Source organism: Cynocephalus volans, chromosome 5 (assembly GCF_027409185.1).
Source record: "Cynocephalus volans isolate mCynVol1 chromosome 5, mCynVol1.pri, whole genome shotgun sequence".
Taxonomy (NCBI): Eukaryota; Metazoa; Chordata; class Mammalia; order Dermoptera; family Cynocephalidae; genus Cynocephalus; species Cynocephalus volans.
The window spans coordinates 70,558,006-70,572,605 of NC_084464.1; the positions used below are offsets into that span (position 1 = coordinate 70,558,006).

At 32.9% G+C, this 14,600-nt stretch overlaps 1 protein-coding gene across 1 annotated transcript in view; it reads right to left on the reverse strand.

The window, feature by feature from the left end:
- EYS (eyes shut homolog) overlaps positions 1 to 14,600 on the reverse strand; it is a 1,675,061-nt gene that overhangs the window by 541,179 nt on the left and 1,119,282 nt on the right. Inside the window, 1 exon segment of the mRNA XM_063097631.1 lies at positions 3,362 to 3,512. Within this exon segment, the coding sequence (XP_062953701.1) occupies positions 3,362 to 3,512 (151 nt within the window).

Consider the following 14,600-nt stretch of genomic DNA (forward strand, 5'->3'; position numbering starts at 1 on the left):
TGACCTTATATATCGAACAGCCCAAAGCCTCTACAAAAAAAACTCTTGGAGGTGATAAATGATTTCAGCAAAGTAGCAGAATACAAAATCCACACACAAAAATCAGTAGCATTTCTTTTCTCCGATAGTGAACATGCAGAAAGAGAAATGAAGAAAGCCTGCCCATTTACAATAGCCACCAAAAAAATAAAATACTTAGGAACTGAGTTAACCAAGGATGTGAAAAATCTCTATAATGAGAACTACAAACCACTGCTGAAAGAAATTAGAGAGGAGTCAAGAAGATGGAAAGATATCCCATGCTCTTGGATTGGAAGAATCAACATTGTGAAACTGTCCATTCTACCCAAAGTGATCTATAAATTCAATGCAATCCTCATCAAAATTCCAATGACATTTTCCTCAGAAATGGTAAAATCTATCCAGACATTTATATGGAATAACAAAAGACTATGCATAGCCAAAGCAAGGCTGAGAAATAAATAAATAAATAAATAAATAAATAAATAAACAAACAAACAAACAAACAAACAAATAAATAAATAAATAAATAAATAAAGCTGGAGGCATAACACTACCTGACTTTAAACTATACTACAAAGCTATAATAACCAAAACAGCATGGTACCAGCATAAAAACAACACACTGATCAATGGAATAGAATAGGGAATCCAGAAATCAACCCACACTCCTACAGCCATCTGATCTTTGACAAAGGCACCAAGCCTATACACTGGGGAAGAGACTGTCTCTTCAGAGAATGGTGCTGGGATAACTGGATATAGATATGTAGGAGAATGAAACTAGACACATACCTCTCACCATATACTAAAGTTATCTCAAAATGGATTGAAGAATTAAATATTCACCCTGAAAACAATAAAACTTCTTAAAGAATAATACATAGGAGAAACACTTCAGGAAGTAGGACTGAACACAGACTTCATGAATAAGACCCCAAAACACATGCAACCAAAGAAAAAATAAACTAATGGGATTATATCAAACTAAAAAGCTTCTGCACAGCAAAAGAAACAATTAACAGAGTTAAAAGACAACCAACAGAGTGCAAGAAAATATTTGCCAAATATACATCTGACGAAGGATTAATATCCAGAATATACAAGGAACTCAAACAACTTTACAAGAAAAAAAGAAGCAACTGAATTAAAAAAATGGGCAAAAGAGCCTAAAAGGCATTTCTCAAAGGAAGATACACAAATGGCCAACAGACACATGAAAAAATGCTCAACATCACTCAGCATCCGGGAAATGCAAATCAAAACCACACTGAGATACCATCTCACCCCAGTTAGGATGGCTAATATCCAAAAGAGTCTGAATGATAAATGCCGGCAAGGCTGTGGAGAAAAAGGAATTCTCATACATTGTTGGTGGGACTGCAAAATGGTGCAGTCTCTATGCAAAATGGTATGGAGGTTCCTCAAACAATTGTAGATAGATCTATCATATGACCCAGCTATCCCACTGCTAGGAATATACCCAGAGAAATGGAAATCATCAAATTGAAGGTATATCTGTACTCCAGTGTTCATTGCAGCACTACTTACAATAACCAAAAGTTGGAACCAGCCCAAATGTCCATCATTGGATGAGTGGATATGGAAAATGTGGTATATCTACAGAATGGAATACTACTCTGGTATAAAAAAGAATGAAATACTGCCCTTTGCAACGACATTGATGGACCTAGAGAGAATTATATTAAGTGAAACAAGTCAGGCACAGACAGAGAAATATCACATGTTCTCAGTTATTTGTGGGAGCTAAAAATAAATAAATAAATACACAAAAAACTGGGGGTGGGGGAAGGGAAGAAGGCATAACAATTACAATTCCTTGGAGATGACACGACAAGCATTCAGAAAGGACATTGTTGGAAAGGAGGGGGGAGAGGGAAGAGGGAGGCATGTTTTGTTAATTGGCCACAATAATCAACCACCCTGTATACTGACAAAATAAAATAAAATTTGGAAGAAAAAAAAAAAAAGAACTTGCATTTAATTAATTTGTGTTCGTGAAAATCCAATTTGATATAAAACCCTATCTTTTACTTGAGTAAATATAAACATAGTTACAAAATAAGAGATCAATCCATATGTAAATGACTAAAATTAATTTATGTAAGTTTTTAGAATCTTTTCATCCATACTCTAATTCATACCTTCATTTAAAAGATACTCATAGAGCTCTAACTATGTCACAGAAATTGTCCTTGCCTTGATGTATTGAAAGATAAACGAAACAAGTATTTTCTATTCTTATGGAAGATATAGACTGGTTTATCTGGAAAAAGTCAATACAGCATATTACTATTACAGAAAAAGCCCCCAGTTCTATTAAGTAATCAAGAAATATACTGCTGATGATGTAAATCTAAATCTAAAATAATTTCTGGATTTTACAGATATAGAATTTCCCTTTTAATTAAAGATGTAAGTGTCAAATATGTCAGTGAATTTTGTATTTATGTACATTTGCTTTAAATTTTTGTGTGTGTGTGTATACTGAAGTCATAGTACTTACCACAGGTAAATTTATATCAATTTGTATTACTTGTGGGGCTTTGAAGTAATAGCATTTTATATTTCCGATTAAATAAAAGTAGTTTGCTCAAAATGTAAAATACAGTGGTAAATATAATAAGAGAAAAGATTCATTAATGTAATAAGCTACTGGTACACTTAACAAACAGCCTTAAAATTTTTAAAGCAATTCACTGAAATAACATAAAATGGAGCCAAATAATCAATAGCATTTAAGTCAGCTATTATCCTAAAATATAGCTTAATAATAAAGACAATAAGCTAATAATGTAGATGGAAATTTAAAGAGTGAGCTGGCATAGGCACAAAACTCTGTAGAGAAAGTTCTCAAGTTTTAGTAAGCCTATATGTAACAGAGACTGGGATGATCTTTCAGTTCTGTTCCTCAAATCATTTTTTTGGCGTGTTATTAAGCCAATCTACTCACATATACAGAAAAAATCATTAGCATAAGGGTGTATAAGAGTCCACATGCTTAATACTGTCAAGAAATGTAATACACATACCATAGAAATAAGATGGAACCAGACCAATATTGGAGCAATTTTATTTAATGGGAACAATAAACTTTTAGTATATTTTGGTATGATAAATTAAATGTACATATATATATATATGTAGTAATATACATACTAATATACATATGTACTAATATGTATATTAGTAGAATTGCTCAAAATTTCTTTTTAAAACCACATAGGTTACCCCACTAATGAGAAGACTTTTCTAAAGTTTTTCTTTTTCTCTTTTCAGTAAATGACATAATATTTTTTAAAAACATCAACAGAAGTACCTGATTTTTCCCGTGAAGATCTGGAAATCCACCAATAAAGACAGACCCTGATTTTGGCAGGGGTTTTCCAGATACGTGAGTTACAGATTCACTTGTTTGTATAGTCCTCCCTAGAACAGTCAATTCAGCTTTACATGGATCCAGTTCTTGCCTGCAACCATTTGGGGGGAAAAAAATGGTTATAGTATGTGTTGTATAAACATTTGTCCAACCAATTAATTAAGCTATTACCAAAAGAAGAAAAATTTAAGTAAATACATTATCTCACCATAAAACCAACAAAGCCAGAAGTAGATTAATTTGTTCTAAATTAGAAAACCTTAATGCTTTTAGTACATAAACACAAAGTTAAATTTTGACAAAACAACAAATGGCAGCAACCACCTAATAAAAAGAATAAATCTTGGTCATAAGCACATCGTTCTCAATAGTCAATGTTAGAGTATAATACTCTATTCCAGTTTTTCACATTGGTGAATATTCTGTATGAGTCAAAAATATTGAAAAGAATCAGGCTTAAATGTAGTTGCACAGTGTATAATATGTCTTTAGATGGAAAACAAATATTGTGGAATATACTAAAAAGCATATGTACTTCATAGGGCCTGGTTTTCCAAAGTCTTGCAGTTTCAAATATTGACCTTGCAAGGATAGGAAATTTTCCTCAGGCTATAAGTCTCTGTTGCAAGATAAGAATTGTGGCACAGCAAGGTTGCTGGCTCAAAGACAGACTAGTTACTGATTGTTATGTAATGATACTGAGAATTGCTATAAGAAGGAATGTTTGCTAAGATCAAGCTTGTGTTGATAAGACCACTTAATTGCCTTACTGGAATGTCTTCTGGCTTGTTTCACTGAAAGTTACCAGCCTATATTGTTAAAGTATAACCCCACCTTTGTTCTCTTCCTGTAAGTTCCTGGTTTGGAAAATAAATACAGGAAGAGAACCCCAATTTGGTATTAATTTCCCAAATGGAAGGGTTGGCTCTCGCTTGAGCATTCCCAGGCAAGTTAAGCACTTCCAGGCTTCTCACCGGTCAGAACAGATGGGCTTTGAGTATTCCTTTACATCTCCGTCACCCAGGGGAAGTGGAGTGACAAATCCATGGGGGTGAAGCAACACAAAGCAACAACTTGGTGCCCCGTGTGAGGACGTTCTCCATGGATCAGAGACTGACCTGCCAAACATTAGAGAGGAATAGGACATCCGACGATTCATCCCAGCAAACGGAGTCCCTAATAAAGGAGACACATTGCACCCCAGTAAGGGAATCACAGGTGGCTTTCGATTAGTGATTGCAAACCTGTGGCAGGTCAAAGCCTTTTTCAACCCTGGATATATTTTTTCATTTTCTTTACTTTTAAAATATGGATAATTTGCCATTAATGAAAGGGGAGACTGAACATACATTACCATTCCCATGTGCCCTTAAAGCAGCAGGCTGTAAGAAACTGAATGGCAGCCTGTAAAACTATTAGTGGATAGTAAACAACCATGTCCTTGATATCTCAAGAAGGGAGCCTTAACATAAAAATTTGGGAACAAACTGGTCACTGCTTAATTATGCTATGGGTCTTGTTAAGGCTTCCCAACTAACAACTAGGAATCTATGTCAAGTCGCTCTGAGACCTATCCAAGACCTTCACAAAAAATTAAGACATGTTTATGTCACCAAAAAAAGGATAAAACTTAATCTTTGCCAGTGACTAAGAAGATTTAAATTGGACAATCTAAAGTAAAAGAAGTTAATATTTCTATATAATGTTGGTATTGCTTGAGCATGTTTTTCTTTCTTATCTGCACAATGCTTCTCTCCTCTCTTAAAAGCAGTGGGTCTTTTCTTAACTGCATGTGCTACTGTTTTTCTCTGAAGACTCTGGAGTTTTGTGAAGAAAAGGAGCCATGGCACCAACCAGACCCCTTTTGGGTCTACTCCTCTTCTAAAAACCTCAGGAGTCAAATGGTTTCATCAACTCTTGAGCTCAGTAAGCCGTTTGAGAAACAAAAACTAACCTAAAATCCATTTGTTTAACTAGATGATCTCAAATTTTCTTGCAGCCACTTGGTTATCTTAAACAGGCTTCTAAATTCTCTTCTAGTCTCATCTATGTATTTCTTTACAAAATTCTATGCTATCTTCCTAAAGGAAGAAAATCTACTCTGCATCTTCTTGAAAAGGTTTGCATACTTTGCTTTACAATGTAAATTTGTTATCTTGCTTCCTTTAAGGCAAGGTGAAGCCTCACCAAGAAGTCTTCTGAAAAAACACAATCTAAACCTGACTGTCCTTTTTACTAGTGAGGTTTTTATTACATCTTGAACAAAACCTATAAGATCCTTATTTGTTCTTGTTGTTTATGTCTGCATATATGCGTGTGTAAGCTGTATGTTATGTCTATATGTTCATGTCTGTTTGTGTAATTGTTTTATGTGCAAGGTACCAAGTTGGCTTATAATTAATGCACGCTCATTAAATAAATAAGTATATTTTTCAAGTTCACGTTACTTAAATCTTCTAAAGTTTTGGTAAATATATTTAAAAAATTTGATTCAAACCTTTTACCTAAATTTGTCTCTAGGTCAATATGTCTCCTTGTTATCTCAGCTCTGCCTCCTGGCCATGCTGGGAAAAATAATATCTTTTAGACATAGATAGTAAATACTGCCCTCTGCCTCTCTGGATTCCACTTGGCTCTAAATGCCACGTGGAAACCTGGGACCTGAAATGACTAGTGTAAAGAAACTTATGCCAAATATCACGTAGGCCCTTGTTAGCATTTACTGAAAAGGGTATAAATCTAATACACAAAGTTTTTGGCTGAGAAAGCATAAATCTTTATTTGGTAAATTTAGCTAAAACTCAAACTGGGCTTTGTATAGTTCGCTCTGATAAACAGATGCCTATTCACTAACCTGAATGTATAAAAATGTTCTTTTCAACACACATTGTTGCCTGGGTTTACTAATCAAACAGGACTACATTTGTCTTTGCTAGAGGCTTTTAAGTTGTAAACCCCGCCCAAACCAAAAAACTAAATACAAAAAAAACCCTTTTTTATATATAATTTTTAGACAAATCAGACCAATTTAACATTTATAAAAAAGAAAAACAAGTATGTAAAAAGGAGGTGATTTAAAGTAGTCTATGAATTTTGAGATATGGTTATGGGTGGAGGGGCTCGAGAGAAAGAAAAATAATTTTTTTTTTTTTTTTTTTTTTTTTTTTTTTTTCTTTTTCGTGACCAGCACTCAGCCAGTGAGTGCACAGGCCATTCCTATATAGGATCCGAACCCGCGGCCGCTGGGAGCGTCGCCGCGCTCCCAGCGCCGCACCCTCCCGAGTGCGCCACAGGCTCGGCCCAAGAAAAATAATTTTTATATAAGAAAACATCTGGTACAGTGTATTTTTGTCCTAGAGTAAAATGACTGGCTAGTTAGAAAGTACAAAGTGTAGGACAAAAACAGAATCTCTGAGTAAGTCTTGATGGTTTATGTAGATAAGTTTGTTAAGAGGGTTTTATAGTAAAAAAATGAACTGGATTTAAAAACAAATTATGGGTGAGTTTTTCTAAAAACTAATGTCAAAAGTATTCTAATACAGGGTTAGAATTTGCTCTCCTGCAATGGAACAACCAGATTTTCTAAAAAAACAAAAGCAAACAAACATAAAAAACACTTGACTGCCCTTAATACAAAATTGTAAAAGGTTTTCTTTGTCTCTTAGATAACTGGTTTAAAAAACCTTATTTCATGATAAGTTCTTGTGCTCTCTGCCTTTAAAACCCTTTGTCACTTTGGTTTTATTTTTTGTAGTAATTTGTGATCTTATTCAACTAAATGTTTAAGCCTTTTGTTGCTTAACAAAACTTTCCAAAACCAAATTCTGAAAGCTCAACATTTTAACTTTAGCTTTGAGGAATTCCATAGGCCCTGGAGTTTCTCAAAGGATATATAAAAATTGTATCAAAACTAATTGGCTTCTTTAATAAATTAGACTATATAGGAAAGCATTGTCAGTACTAAAGGTGTTATGGATATGTGCTACAAAATCTTGTAAGGTTCTTAAATATCTGTGTCTTGATTAAATGCTACTGGTCATAATCTTGGTTTAATTATAATTTTAAAATGTTATGTCTTCAAATATTTAATGAAAAATCTCTAATAGGTACAGTTTTCTAACGAACTTTAAGTTCATAGCTTTAAACTGAAGTTCTAAAATTCTAATGAAGAAACTGATGGGTTTGTGAAATTGTTCACAAAGATCAAAACAACAAAATTTAATTGGTAAATTAATTAAAAAGAATTATGGGTCTTTACAATTTCCTTATTTTAAAATGCTGCTGGTTCTACTGTTTTCCAAATATAAGAAAACTCTCTCCCTCTCTCTCTCTCTTAAACTATCTATAACTAACAACAGTTTGGTAAAATGTCATTTAAAACAAAAGTAAAAGCATTTGTTTTCTCCCTGTTTGATCCTCCCCCCCCAAATTTAATAACTTTAAGTATCCTTATGATTATTATGGCAATGTGGCTATTTTTATAAGTTCAATGAAAATTAACTCTCTCTCTCTTTATAACAGGATAGAACTTAGAACTTTGGATATAAGATAGCATGTCTCATTTCCAAGTTGCTGATCTCTCTGTATGTTTGCCAAAAAGTTTGGCCCAAACTGCTGCTTCATCCTGCTATTCATCTTTCCCCCCAATGTGGGACAAAACACAACCTGGGAAATAGCATTCCCAGCAGCGTGGGACAGATCACTGAAAGAAAGTGAGCTGAGATGCTTTTTTCAGTCACCACCTGGGAAAGAGCTTTCCCAACACCGAGAGATTTATGCAAAGAAAAGTAAGACCTTTTCAATCTAGATATTGATCATCAATGCTTTTCTGAGGAATGCCTTGATCATAAAGGGGGAAAGAGTGTCTTCTCTACAAAAGCAGTTCTCTAAATTTTCCTGGCCTTAAATAGGGTGTTTGTAACTTGGATGAGACATCCTATTCTTAAACAAAAGACTTGTAATTGATGAAAGATTTAACAAAAGACTGGACGCTCTGAGAACAGTAATGTCCTGGGTAGCTTTAACATTAACAAACTCTCTGGATTCAAAATCAACTATTTTATGGACCATTCCGGAGTTTCAACCATTATTAATTACACCCAATTCACAGCACCTGGAGTGATGCTGCTGCAGCCTCCCTGAGAGACTATGACATCATCTGTCCTCACCTGAAGTAAATTAAAAGGACTTGCCATGCTAATTGATACTAACTTTGCTTTAACAAAATACTTTTTGTCTTAACTATGCCAACCTGATCTATAGCTTTTGCTTTTTCTTTCTTTCTTTCTTTCTTTTTTTTGTCTTTTGTTTGTGACCGGTAAGGGGATCGCAACCCTTGGCTTGGCATCGTCCGCACTGCGCTCAGCCAGTGAGCACACCGGTCATCCCTATATAGGATCCAAACCTGCAGCCTGAGCGCGGCTGCACTCCCAGCGCCGCACTATCCCGAGTGAGCCATGGGGTTGGCCCTTGCTTTTTCTTTTAAATAAATAAAATGGGGGAAATGTGAAATATACTAAAAAGCATATGTACTTCATAGGGCCTGGTTTTCTAAAGTCTTGCAGATATTGACCTTGCAGAGGACAGGAAATTTTCCTCAGGCTATAAGTTTCTGTTGCAAGATAAGAATTGTAGCACAGCAAGGTTGCTGGCTCAAAGACAGACTAGTTACTGATTGTTATGTAATGATACTGAGAATTGCTATAAGACGGAATGTTTGCTAAGATCAAGCTTGTGTTGATAAGACCACTTAATTGCCTTGCTGGAATGTCTGCGATCTAATCAATTTATCTATATCTACCAAGCAAGTGACTTTTATTATAATCCTTTTGAAGATAATTGCATGCATATTATAAAAGACACACACATAGCAATGTCATTCTGTACCATAAATACATTGCATTCATTTATATTCATATATACGTGGCATTCATTTCATATATTTATGTAAAGTTTTTACTGAATTAAAACATACATAATAAAGAGGATAAATGGAAAAGCTCCATGAAATATCATAATGTGAACATACGTAAGTAACTGCTACCTAGGTCAAAAGGGAGAAAATTACTTGCCAGACCCCCATTGCCACCCTAATACACAGACACACACATGCATGTGCACACATACACAATCCCAATCCCCATCTTCATTCAATACAATATTTTTGGTATTTATCTTTGTTATTGAATTTAATACTAGTTTGGTCATTTTCCAGGTACATCACTGGATATTTCACAAATTATTTATTCTAACATTGGTGTACATTTGAATTGTTTCAATTTGGGGGCTATTATGAATAGTGCTGCTATAAACATGATTGTAAATACTGTTTGGTGCACATATATGTGCATTTCTGTTGAAGGTTTAAGAAAAAAGATTTGAGCTCTATGTTGAGGATGTGTGCTTTGTTAGTTAAATATGCAGCAAATATTTTATTTTTCCTTTTGGTATTTAAGATTTTTACTTATTAATGCTGTCATCTAATGATCAGAAGTTCTTAATTTTAATGTGCACCAGTCAACCAATCTTTTACTTAATGGTTAGTGTTTTATTGTTTCTGATCTGTTCCACTTTCGAAATATATTTTACTATTGATATTTAGGTCTACAATTCATCTGAGATTGATTTTTTTATATAGTTTCAAGTATGTATCAATTTTTATTTTTTTTCCTTATGGAAATACAATTGACTCAATAACATAAGTGGGAAAAAACTATCCATTCTTCACTGTTCTGCAATATCACTTCTGTCATAAATCATGGCTCTCTCTCTCTCTCTCTCTATATATATATATATATATGTAAATATGGGATGTTTCTATACTCTTTATTCTGTTCCATTGGTCAATGTTTCTATCTTTTCACCAATATATCACTGTCTTACGACTTACTCTAAAAACAGTATTTAACGTCCAGTAGAGTAAGTCCTCCCATTTCATTTTCTTCCCTCAACGTTGTTTGGTTGTAGGGGCGTGTGTGCGTGTGCGTGTGCGTGTGTGTGTGTGTGTGTGTGTGTGTGTGTGTGTGTCCCTGGGCTCTGTTTTTCCTTTAGTGGTCTATATTTCTACCTTTTTACCACTATCATACTGCCTGAAATACTAATGCTTTGTTAAGTCTAGATATTTTGTACAGTAAATCCTCTCACTTTGCTCAGCTTTTATATTGAGACTATTGAATATACTTATGTCTTTTTTTTCCTCTTAGTTGTGGTGAATCATGTTGGCTCATTTTTGAATGTTTGAGTGTGTTCCTGAAATATATCTAACTTGGTCCTGATGTGTGCCTTTTTAAAAAAACACTGGAATTCTTTTTCTAGATTAAAAAAAATTACATATATGTTTATGAGAGGGATCAACCTCCAAATTTCTTTTTTTTTTAATTTTTAATTTTAATTTTATATATATATATATATTTTTGTGACCGGAAAGGGGATCGCAACCCTGGGCTTGGTGTCGTCCGCACCGCGCTCAGCCAGTGAGCGCACCAGCCATGCCTATATAGGATCCAAACCCGCTGCTGCACTCCCAGCTCTGCACTCTCCCGAGTGAGCCATGGGGTCTGCCCCAACCTCCAAATTTCTGTTCTTGCACAGCTCTTACAAAATTTTGGTATCAAAATACCAAAAGAATATTAAGTAGCTTGTTCATTTTCAAGGTATATCTTTGGATATTTCTTACATTCTCTCCTTACATTCTTTCAGAAAGTTTGCATTACACTGATGTTGTATCTACCATTTAAAAAAATTACACATGTGGTAGAATTCACTAGAACAGTCAACTGAGCATGGAATTTTCTTAGAGTTTTCTTTGAGGAGGTTAAATATAGTTCAATGTATTTAATTGATAGAGGCTATCTATGTATTATCATGTCTATTTTTTTTTCCTAGGAATTTTTATTTAATCTAAATTTTCAAAATTATTGGCACAAAGCGTATCATAATTTCCTTTTGTTATATATATTTTTTGTGAACTCAAATAATGTCTCCCTTTTTATATGTGATATTGGCTATTTGTATCTTTTCTCATTTTATTTTGTTTTGTAGATCAGTCTTGGCAGGGAGTAGTATATTTCAAAGAACACACTTTTGGCATTGCTGATAGTCTCCATTCTCTTATTTGTTTTCTAATCCATTAACTTCTGCTCTTATCTTTATGATTTCCATACTTTAACTTTCTCTGTGCTTAATTTACTCTTCTATTTCTAAGGTTTTAATCTGATATATGCTCTCAGGTTGAAAATTTCCTGCTAAGCATAAATTCAGCTGGATTCAACAAGTTCTATTTTTTTTATTATCATCTGTTCAAAATATTTTCTAATTTCATGAGATTTTTTCTTTGGTCCAAGAATTACTCAGAATTGTGTTGCTAAAATTATGAATATACAAGGATTTTCTGGTTATTTTTATATTCTAATTTTAGCTCAAATCAAAATTGTTCAGATAATATTCTCTGTTTGCTTTTAATTCTTTGAAATGCATTGAATCAGTCTGCATAGTCCAGCATATGGTCAATTTTAGTAATATTTTCATGACCCTAAAAAGTCTGTAGTTGAGTGCAATGTCACATATATGTGAATATTGTCAGTTTTACACACACACATGCACACATACATGCAAATGTATTTAGCTGCCTTTTTAGTGAATTTAAAATAGGTACAAGAAAATAGTCAGATCATGTCTATGATGCATGTACTTTTTAAAAATGTTTACAGAGATTCTTTATATCCTCCTTCTACCTCATGATATAAACTAATATAACTAAGACCAGGTATGACCATGGAGCCAGTATTGAGGCTTTGATAAAGTTTTGAATTGTTTTTGAAAAGGTTAGTGATATACCCTATATTAAGAACATGGGAGAAAAATTTGTTGAACATTTTTAGAACCTACTTGATATTCTTGGATTCTGTATTTAGAAGCCAACTGAAAGCTTTCTGGGTTAATTACTTCTTACAATTAAACTGTTAAAAATATCTTAGGGAGGATATAGCTTCCAGTAAGCTATTCATTAGATGACAAAAATAAAAAGCACAACTACTCCAATCGTTCTCTACATTTTAAAATTTGGAAAAATAGTTTGCACTGTTTTGTGACATTAAAATGGCAATAATAATCATTCACTAACACTTGACTAATAAATTCATTTCTCACATTTCATGGGGCAAATGAAACTCATTAAGATATTAAACATATTTATTTGGACTTTGGTTATAGCATCTGAAAGGGTAACTTAAAAATAATATATATGAACTTTATTTTTTTCCTAACTGTAGAAGCAATGTAAGCTGACTATAAGATATTAGAAAAAAATAAACAAATTGGCCCAACATTTAATCAACTAAAGTAATCACCTTAAATCTTTTATCCTTTTTTCCACAATGATATCCATAAAATATCGGTTAATAACTATACATTTGCATCAACATTTTTTGGTCTGCATAATTTTCTCTTTATGACTATGTCGCAATTTATTTAAGAGAACCCTATTGTTGGATATTTAGTTTCCAAGATTTTGAAATTGTTAACAATAAGGTGATAATTGTTGGAAAGTCATCTCACCCTTGCTTAGTTTATTTATGAAGTATTTTTACAAGTGAATTATTGAATCAAATTATTGATAATTTTAAGGATTTATCATTAAAATTCCAAGTTACATTCCAGAAACTCTGTTACAATAATCAGTGTTAGAAGGCCCAAGATTTTGTTTATTTTTACATTTTACAACAAGATCTATTAGTATTTTCAATATATTCTCTGCATAAAAATCCTTCCCCATCCAAGAAACAAATATTTGCTCAAATTTTATTTTTATAGACAGATTTGAAGGCTGCCATTACTTCACAATCAGATTTTATGTATATTAGCAGATATTTCCTTAAATTGTCTTTCAATGTGATATTTGAAACTGATCATATTGCTTTCATTCTTGTAGTGGCACAATTTATTTTAATATTTGGCATGCCAAGTGTTTCCTCGTAAAACTCCACTTTAAAGATTTTCTTCACATTTTGTTATGCTTATAATTTAGAATCTTTGTATTTCAAAAAATGTCAATGGCATTTTAACCACGATTAAATGAAATGTTTAGAATAAAAGTTATTCTATATTCTAAAATTTAGAAATATATATATGTATACATATGTACATATGCACACACCTATATATATGTATGCACACACATACCTGTATATATGTATCTAAAATATAAATGTGTTTATAGTGATTATATTACAAATTAAAACATTTTATTGTAAAGGATAATATCTACTTTTTCTTTATTTAACAATCTGTGCTTATTTTATGCTCAACTGTGGGTTCTATCTTTGTGGAACTGATTATTTACTTAGAGAATAACAATGAGAAAATGTGACATAGATTATATATTAATTTGATATACAATCATACCAAGTTGTGTAGTACAGTCCACAATAAAAAATATAAATTAAAGTTGGAAATACTCCAGACCTCACTGAGGAAAATTTAATTGATCCTTGCATGATAAATATGATTATGGTAGAAAGGAGGAAGAAAAATGAATATTACAGATGTGAGATTTTGAGTGAGGGTGAGAGCTGTAAGAAACATGAATAAAGCGGAGTTTTAAAGGCTTTGTCTGTCCATAAACTGTGAACAAGAGTTGGGTTCAGTATCAGCTCATTTAAGCTTCTCTACTGTGAGCGTGTGTGGTATGTACAGAGATTAGTAGCTCATTTACTATAATGTCAACACAATGAAGGGAGGTCTTTATAATGTTGCTACTGCATCTTCACATATAAAACAGGGCCTTGTATGTGGCAAAGACTCTAATAATATGTGTGGAATATTGAGCAGTTTATAGGACACTATCTGAAACATGTTGTGTGCTTAGTAAATGACAGACACTGTTTTCATTTTGAAGATAGCATGTGGTTTTTTTAAATCACAAAAGTTTATTAAGGAATATTTTATAAAATGCTGAATACATAAGAAAAGAAAAGCACAATAACTTTCATATATCTATGAAACCATTATTACTCTATTGCAATTTAAAACTTTTATTTTATTTTGTGAAATTTTCCACAAAGTTGAGAATGTAATATGTAAACTTTCATAGTTTGTCTTCTTTAACTTAATTATATATGTATGAGACTGAATATTATTCTAAACTATTAATTTTAGTGGTGCACAATAATTGTTCAATGTT